Raw genomic sequence first — 9,122 nt, 5'->3', positions numbered from 1 at the left:
CGGCTTACGAACTTCATATACTTCATCAGTGAAGAATATGACACCACAATTCACCAGACCAATTTCATCAAGCAATGCAACAGTTAAAACAGTATGAGGACGTGAGAAATGAAAGTTCATTTCTTCGTGATTAGCCTGCGTCCTTTCAGGCACTTTTCAGGTCTCCAGCAAATTCTTTAGACGTTAAAGTACGTCTAGAGACCTGACCCTGCATAAAAGATTAGTTCTTTTTCTTCACCACCCACATCTGAAGGGGTGGCAAAGAGTTCATCACTCTGCGAGCTCCATACGAGAAAGGTGGCATAGAAGCCAATCCATTTCGTTTCTCATAAGAGGAGTTAGGGTAAGCATATGAATAACGAGGACTTATGAACATAATGATTAGAAGAATAATGCTCATATTCATAGCCCTTAGCTCTTCCCTGCGAGACAGAGTTGTTAGCACGATGATGTTCATATGAGGATTTTGATCCTTTTGAGGAATATGATCCACATGAGGAATTCGATCCGTATGAGGACTTGGATCCATATGAAGAATTTGGTCCATATGAAGAATTTGATCTGGGGTTCCTATTCTTCACAGGTGGTGTCATGAGGACATTCACCTGAAGACTTTCAAGGCACCTTTTGGGAACCCAGATTTTCTTCATAGGAGAACCGTTCCTGCAGTTAGTGCCAACATATCTAGCAAATACTTCACCATTCTGATTTTTAAACAGTTTATAGTTGGAGTCAAATGACTCATCAGAAGAATGAGAAGATTCACATGTAAAGCCAGATAAATTAGATGGATCAACTGGAGGTCCCTTTGCAGCAACCCATGAGGTTTTGGGGTACTGCTCAGGCTTCCAATATGTACCATCAGCATTGAGTTTCCTCTCAAAGGCAATACCCTCTTTCCTAGGGTTCCTGTTGAGGATCTGCTTTTTAAGCACATCACAAAGAGTCTGATGCCCTTTGAGGCTTTTGTACATGCCTGTCATGTACAATTCCTTCAGCCCTGCATCGTCAGTGATACTATCAATGTCCTCAGATGAGGAATTAGTGATAGCAGAGACAGTTGAAGAATTTGTAGCATTAGAAGCATTTGAACATTCAGGTGAAGAATTAGCAGATTCACGTTCAATGCATTTCAAATATGGAGGAACAAATTCTTCCTGAGAAGCGCTGATTTGTTGAGCAAGTAATGAATCGCGCTCCTTCTGAAGATCTTCATAACTCACTCTTAGCTTCTCAAGATCTTGCTTTCTTTGAAGAAATTCATAAGAAAGCTTCTCATGATCAGATAAGAGAGTGTTATGTTGATCTTGAAGGGTGTCATACTTAGTATGAAGTCTCTGAAGACTTTCAGCCAAAGCTTTTGACTGATCCATTTCTTCACCCAACATATCATCGCTCTTATTTAGCATGTATTGAACTTTTTCCAAAGCTCTTTGTTGTTTAGTGGCAAGGGAAGCAAGTTTGACATAGCTGGGTCCAAATTCATCACCAGATTCATCATCACTTGACTCGGATAGGTAGCATTCAGTTACCTCAGCACTTTTTGCCATAAGGCATGATGAAGAGGATGATGATTCTGGTTCGAATGTCATCGCTTTGAGAGATTCCTTGAAGTCCTCAAACCAAGGATCATGACGGGTTCGATGACCTTCATAGACCTCAGAGAGACGGTCCCAGATAAGCTTCGCATGATTGAGATGCATGATGTTCCTGAACTGATTTTGAGACAGACAGGAGCAGATGACGTCCTTCGCCGTGAGGTTGAGAAGAGTGTACTTGCGAATGTCATCAGCTTCCGCCGTCTTGCACAGATCGGTAAGACCAATCTCAGTGATGGTCCATAGCTCGCTGTTCATCGCCATGAGGCGCTTCTTCATCATGGCCTTCCACTTGGGATACTCGTGACCGTCAAAGACGGGGCATGTCACTTTCTTCATACCTGCGGTCGACATAACTAAAACTCCAGGCGGTTAAACCAAAATCACACAGAACAAGGGAGTACCTTGCTCTGATACCAATTGAAAGTGCGTTATATCGACTAGAGGGGGGTGAATAGGCGATTTTTATGAATTCTTCACTGAGGAATTTGCCAGTGAGGAAATTCCTTAGCGAAGAACTACTTGCAGCGGAATAAGTACTCAAAAGTATGCATAGCAGAACACAAGCATGGTCATCATGATGAAATGAAGACAAGCACAGAGTACAGAAAGCGTAAACACAGGATAACACGGGATGAAGACAAACAGACTGAAGAAATTGAACTGAGGAAATTGAGAAAGTCTTCAGTCAAAGTCTTCAAACACAGATATGAATAAGTGCACAACACAGTTATGAGGAAATGACAGAGTTGAGGAAATAGAACCAGTAGGCTTGGTGAAGACACTGATTTGGTAGACCAGTTCCAACTGCTGTCTCAGTTGTACATCTGGTTGGAGCGGCTAGGTATTTAAACCTGAGGACACACAGTCCCGGACACACAGTCCTCACCGTATTCTCCTTGAGCTAAGGTCACACAGACCTCGCCTAATCACTCGTGGTAAGTCTTCACGTGACTTCCGAACCTTCACAAACTCGGTCACTCGGCGATCCACAATTCCTCTTGGATGCTCTAGACCATGACGCCTAACCGTCTGGAAGAAGCACAGTCTTCAAAGGTAACAAGCATCGGATCCACACAGGATCAATCTCTTCAGTGATGCTCAATCACTTTGGGTTTGTAGGTATTTGGGTTTGGGTTTTCCTCACTTGATGATTTTCGCTCAAAGTCCTCGGAGGATGGGATGCTCTCAAATGACAAGTGTCAGTTTCTCTCGGAGCAGCCAACCAGCTAGTGGTTGTAGGGGGGGCTATTTATAGCCTAGGGAGCAGCCCGACATGATAAGACATAAATGCCCTTCAATGATATGACCGTTAGGTGGGTAGATATTTTGGGACAGCTGGCGCGTAGCACAACAACGGTCGGAAATTTGAGTATCAAATTCCTCAGGGCTATCATGTTCCTCACTGTGTAGGCAATCCGCACTGGCGAATTCCTAACTCCTCAGTCAGAACAAATTCCTCAGAGACCAGAAGAACTTCATCTCTGTCACTGAAGAATATGACTGAACTGTATGAGATTTTCAATGGCTTCACTCGAAGGGGTTGGTAGGTGTAGGATTTTGAGTTGAGCATCACATGGAAATTTTTCCTTAGTATTTCCTCGACCCCCTTTAACAGTACGGTGTTTCCTATGACTCAAGAAAGAGAAAATGAAACTACGAAAACAAAAGTCTTCACGCTTCATGTTCCTCAAATGAATACCAAGTCTTCAAGGTCACACCAATTTCTTCACTTTCAAAGTCGTCAGAAAGTCTTCAGAAATCCAAAGTCTTCAGTCGAAGAACTTCATTTTTAGGGGTCGACTTTCTCTGTAAATATCAAACTCCTCATAGACTTATAGACCTGTGTACACTCATAAACACATTAGTCCCTTAACCTATAAGTCTTCAATACACCAAAATCACTAAGGGGCACTAGATGCACTTACATACTTGTCAACCTCGCAATCCCATGAGTTGACAAAACGAGCTCTAGAGAGCAATGATGACTTGGGATCCCATGGATTGTCTTTCCCACCACTCTCTTCGCGCAAAGACTTCGCGCATTTCTTCTACATGGCCCTCACTTGGCTATGGGTTATTGTCCATTACATATTATATGCCCGTCTTGCCATGTTCACTTTGCATGATATGCTTATTCATATGTCTTTACCATGCATTTGTGACCCATGCTTTGCATTACACATGATGATTGATTCTGCTATTTGTATGTGTATTTGCAAGCTTGGTGAAGATATTGCTTGTTATTGCCATGATTGCGTTGTGCCCCATGCCTATGATGATACTATGATCTTGCTTTGTGTTCGTGCTTGCGATATGTCATGTGTATTGCCTATGTCTATTATTTGCTCACATGACATGATTGCCATGATTTCCTCTAGTATGTTGCATCTTCGCACTACTAGCTTGCACGAGTTGATTACTATGCTTGCTTATGTTGCATCATCAATGATTCATACTTGCTCATTTCATGCGGTTGATGACAACCATCTACATGATTTGCACATGATTATTATTGCTTCTTGTCATATATCTCCATATGTTGCCTCTCTCATGCTAGATGATTTGCCATGTATTGAGTGTAATTATGCCTTTTGTCATGATAATGAGTTTGCCCCCATAGCATTCTCACATATATTTGGAGATTTTGACATATTTCTTGTGAAGCATGCTTCTCTTACCTCTTTGCATCATATACCTAGTGCCATGAATATAGCCATTGTTGCATCATATTATTCATGCACTTGTGCTTCTAATGGTTATGTGCAAGAGAAGAGAACCATCATGATGGATGATGTGTTTATCTACCATGCGTATACATTCTTTGCTTTCTTTTGTGCATGTGTAGGATACTTGGACTTTGTGTCGACTTCTACTTCACGTGAGTTGACCATTCGAGCTCTTGAGAGCGAGCCTCATACATTCGACCACGACTCACTTCTACACCACCTTTCCTACCACTTTGGCATTGTGAAGAATGCACAAGGACACGCCTTCAAGGTGACATCTTTCTTGAGCATGGATATTGCGGATCATACTACTTGTGTTGCTTGCACCATGAGACTTATTGTTCATCTTGGGCCACTTGATTGCACACATGTTAGAGATCTTGCTTCGACTTGTCATTTTCACCGTTCCATGCATCACGATATATATGCCTTGTGTGTTGCATCCAATTCTTGGATTACTTACTCCTCTCATATGTTTGGTTGTAACGATGCCATCACTTCACATATGCCATGTCCCATTGATTGCTACATGCTTGCCTTGATTGCCTCACCCATGATGAACAATTGCTCTTTCCATTTTGTTGAGTGCCATACGATATTCACTACACCCCATGCACATTATGCTTGGATTGTCTTACACTTGACCCATGTGTTTAGACACTTCATTTTATTTGGTGTTGTGAATGCTTTTTATGCCTACCATAGACTTTTCATTGAGCACTTTGTGCATGCTTTCTATGAACTTGAGGTAGATGCTTATTATCTTGACACACATATTTGCATCACTACCTCATATTTACATGCTTGTCTCCATGATATCTTTGCTTGTGCTCGATTGATATGCTTACATGCCATGTCACAATCCCTTGTCACACCATATGCTTTGCATGATGACGACACTTGTTTGGTGACTCACCTCTTGAATGCTTGGTTTTGCACTAACGCTAACCACATTTGTTTTTCCAAGTGTTTGTTGTCCTTACTCCTTTTGAAGGAATCACAAGACGGTGCAACATTGGAGAGTGCCCATTTCGAGCTTCAAGATGACAAGTACTTGGTGAACGTCCACTTCTACACGGGGAAGCCATCTCTTTCCCATGGTGATTTGGTTTTCGATCCGAGGTCGGATCTTTCCCAAGGGAGGGGAGATGATGCAGAGCATCCTATGGACATCACCATGTCAAGAGTCCGTTCGGCGAGTGACACGTGCGACATCTACTTCACATACACAAAGGTGAATCATCTCCTTACACGTGCTCACTTGACACCTTCGAGGATGGTATACTACTTGACACTCCACTCGTGCATGCATAGGTATTGTCGGAACACTACGGACGACGAGGAGGAGTGCGAGAGCCAAGGAACAACTACACCATCCGCGAGGGAAGTCTGGAAGCGAGGATGGAAGAAACCGGAGAAGTCCCCACGACCCGGACATCCGGCCCGACCACCGGAAATCCGGTGTCCATCACAGAACACCACTGAAGATGGACCACACCAGCCCGGACATCCGGCTCTTCCCGAGCCGCCGGACATCCGGCTTCCAGCCCGGACATCCGGACAAGTCAATCCAGAGAGCACCGTGACCAGCCCCGTCAGCCCGGACATCCGGCCCGACCCCCGGACATCCGGCCCTCCCTGCCTGCGTGCAGTGCTTTTGGGCCGAGGCCCATGTGCCCCTCCGCCCTTAGACTATATATACTTCCCCTCCACCTACGTTTTAGGGTTAGCAAAGGATTAGTTCATTTGAGACAGAGCTTTGCTCATCCATACGGATCTACTCCACGAGAGAGATCGTGGCCCCTCTATGGAGAAGATCCCCTTGGATTCAAGACCCCCTCTTGGGTGGCCCCCCTTCAAGACCTCCTCTTGAAGATGAACCTTACCTTGTATCTTTCCCTTTGTTGTTCATGTATCTTGTGGATCTTGTGTGTTTGATTGTCTAGTGAATGTGTGATTGAACTTGTTCTTGAGTGTTTTCCTTTGTGATTTCTCTCCATTCTTCCTCGTGTTCTTCGCGTTCTTAATTGGGATCCGCTTCTTTTGTGAAAGATCGGCCGTATAGGGTTTCACCCTACATCAATGCCGCCATGCAATGAGGACGAGGCCAGACTCTCCGGCACGAGGTATGTGGAGCTCACCTCCACCGACGACAAGGCGAACTCCAGTGGGCATAAAATGACGTGTCCGCTTTTTATCCAGTAATTGCGGTTGGATGGACTAAACACCACCACCACATCTGGACGTGTCTGATAAAGTTCGTTTTGGTTATCCGTGTTTGGAGTTGCTGTTGATAGATCAGAGTTGAAATCTGTCACCGGGTCCGAATCTGCCGACGACACGAACCCAAGTCCAAAGTCTAAACACGACACGTTCTGGTCTGCCGTGGCGGACCTTTTATAAGGCCGCAGCAGGATGCCCTCGGGGCCTCGTCAAGAGAGAAACCACGCACGAGTACGAGGGCAGCCAAACGCGAGATTCACATACAGGAACGCGACGATCGATCCTCTTCTTCGATCAGATCGGTGCTCGTAGTAGATGGCGCAGGGGCAGGAGTCGTCGACGCAGGCCGCCGCAGCGCCAGCGCTGTGCGCGAACGGCTGCGGGTTCTACGGGAGCGCGGCGACCAAGAACATGTGCTCCAAGTGCTACCTAGAGCACCTCAAGGCCACCGATACGGCCGCCCCCGCCGTCGAGGGGAAGACGAAGATCAAGGCCGACGTGGCCAGCCTCGCCTTCAACCTCAAGACGTCGCTGAGCCTGCAGGACTCCGCCGCCGCCGCCGCCACCGAGGCACCGACGGCCGAGGCGCCGGCGAAGAAGGCGGCGCCGAGCAGGTGCATGGCGTGCAAGAAGAAGGTCGGGCTGCTGGGGTTCGCGTGCCGCTGCGGCGGCACCTTCTGCTCGCTGCACCGCTACGTGGACGGGCACGCGTGCGACTTCGACTACAAGAAGGTCGACCGCGAGAAGATCGCCCAGCAGAACCCTCTGATCGCGCCGTCCAAGATCGACAAGATTTGAAGGCAGAAGGGAGTCTAAAACATGTACTACAGAGTTTTTTCTAGGGTCATGTACATACTACAGTAGTTAGTAGTACTATCTTTTGTCTTTAGATGTTTCATCACGTACGCACTAGCTTCTAGGATGAAGAGAGTGATGTTATCTTTCTTGCTCGTCGTCATGTATTCATACAGATCGGTGTAAAGTCATACAGATTGATGTCATCTTTTTTTTTGCGGGAATGTGTACGACGATCCTCCAGGCGTATTCTTTTGCGGGACTCGGCAGAATTGCCAGAATCGTTCATATATGGCGATTCTCAGATACACTACTGATTATGACAATTCTCAGAGATGATTCCTGGGAAAGAAACGAGTTCTTTTGTAATTTTGATTCCTGGGACCGTGATTCTCCAGAATTGATCGAAAAGAACTGGCCCTATGTCTCGCTCGCACCACGCGTCCTCAAAATCTCCAACCTCGACCTGCCGTCCATGCTGCGAAGTACGTCGGGTTGTGTACTTCCGGTACTGGCCGTGAGTCCTGACGTCGTTTGTGTCGTGCAGTTTAGACACCGACTTCAGCTTCTGACACGCCGCGCGCTGGCGATGCGCACGTCTGAGGACTCTGTACTATTGCGCGCGCCGGGGAGGCAATATCTGGCTCCTATTATTTTTTTAAACAAGGAAAAACTTGGGAACAACAGGTTCATCCGCCACGGGGCGTCCACCGCCTCTGGCGTGTGACGCGTGTCCTATGTGTGGCTCGCACACTGCACTATTTTAACTATATTTTTGTTGTAATTTTTTCTGCAACATCATCTGTGTTGTGAAAGTTCCTTCCGCAACACCTATGCTGCAAAAAGGGAAAGACGTAAGTTTTTTTCTACAACAAGACCTCTGTTGCGAAAATAATTATGCAACATGACCTATGTTACAAAAGGAAAAATCTACATCATAGCTTTGTTGCAAGTGTTTTTGCAACAAGACTTGTGTTGCAAAAGAAAACTTACAACATGGTCTCTGTTGCAAAAGTGAGGACAACGCTTAGCCACAAGGTTACGCCTATCTGACGGCTCGCAATCTGGCGGATCAAAAGATCCGCCGGCCAACGCATAGCACATCCCATAGAACAATTGTTCTAGGTACTATTTTCTATTAACAACAGTCGAATATTTACAGTTACAAAAGAAGAAAAATAAAAAGGGAAAAGGTGTAAAAAATATCCAATTCCAGCTCTTGCCATCATGGCTAAAAAATAGGGGATAAATCAATTCTTGATCTTCACAGGTTGCAGTGATCCAAGAGGCAATAGTTGCTGCATTCTTTTGCTTAATTCTGTGCTGAAGCAACTGTTGAGCATTCTTAAATATGGCTTTTCAGGATGTAGTGCTTGGAGTAATGTTTATGATAATTTATCATTGCGTTGCATCCATAAATTCCAGCATCCAGAGATCGGGATGTTGATTGCAATTGGAGAAGGCAAGTGTTGACTAGCTAGAGTGAGCTTGTCGTAGACTGTAATTCCTCTCTGGTTGGATGGCATGACAGTTTGCCAGCAGGCAAGAGCAAAATTGCAACCCTAGGAGAGATCCGTAGGAGTTTTCAAATCCTGAGTTTGACAGATAGCACATGTGTAAGCAGGTATAACAAAGCCTTTATGCTAGAGCAGGCAACCTGCTAGCTCCCTTCCACAACCATTTGAAAAGGTAATGTGCTTGTTGGCCATGCATCAAATGCTTGTACATGTGCATGGATGAATAGTTACTTCTATTCCAAGTGTAAGTCCATGCATCT

At 45.4% G+C, this 9,122-nt stretch overlaps 1 protein-coding gene across 1 annotated transcript; it reads left to right on the top strand.

The window, feature by feature from the left end:
- Positions 1–6,741: 6,741 nt before the first annotated feature.
- On the top strand, positions 6,742–7,626 carry LOC109769637 (zinc finger A20 and AN1 domain-containing stress-associated protein 9-like). The gene has a single exon (XM_020328372.3). The coding sequence runs from the start codon at positions 6,866–6,868 to the stop codon at positions 7,346–7,348; it is 483 nt and encodes a 160-aa protein (XP_020183961.1). The 5' UTR covers positions 6,742–6,865; the 3' UTR covers positions 7,349–7,626.
- Positions 7,627–9,122: the final 1,496 nt, after the last annotated feature.

Source organism: Aegilops tauschii, chromosome 2 (genome assembly GCF_002575655.3).
Source record: "Aegilops tauschii subsp. strangulata cultivar AL8/78 chromosome 2, Aet v6.0, whole genome shotgun sequence".
In the NCBI taxonomy this organism is placed as follows: Eukaryota; Viridiplantae; Streptophyta; class Magnoliopsida; order Poales; family Poaceae; genus Aegilops; species Aegilops tauschii.
Note: the sequence above shows the minus strand (reverse complement) of the source record. Positions and strands in the feature narration are given on the sequence as shown.

What these genes read in the sequence shown, in the direction of transcription:
- LOC109769637 (XM_020328372.3), top strand. Translation starts at nt 6,866, where the DNA reads ATGGCGCAGGGGCAGGAGTCGTCGACGCAGGCCGCCGCAGCGCCAGCG.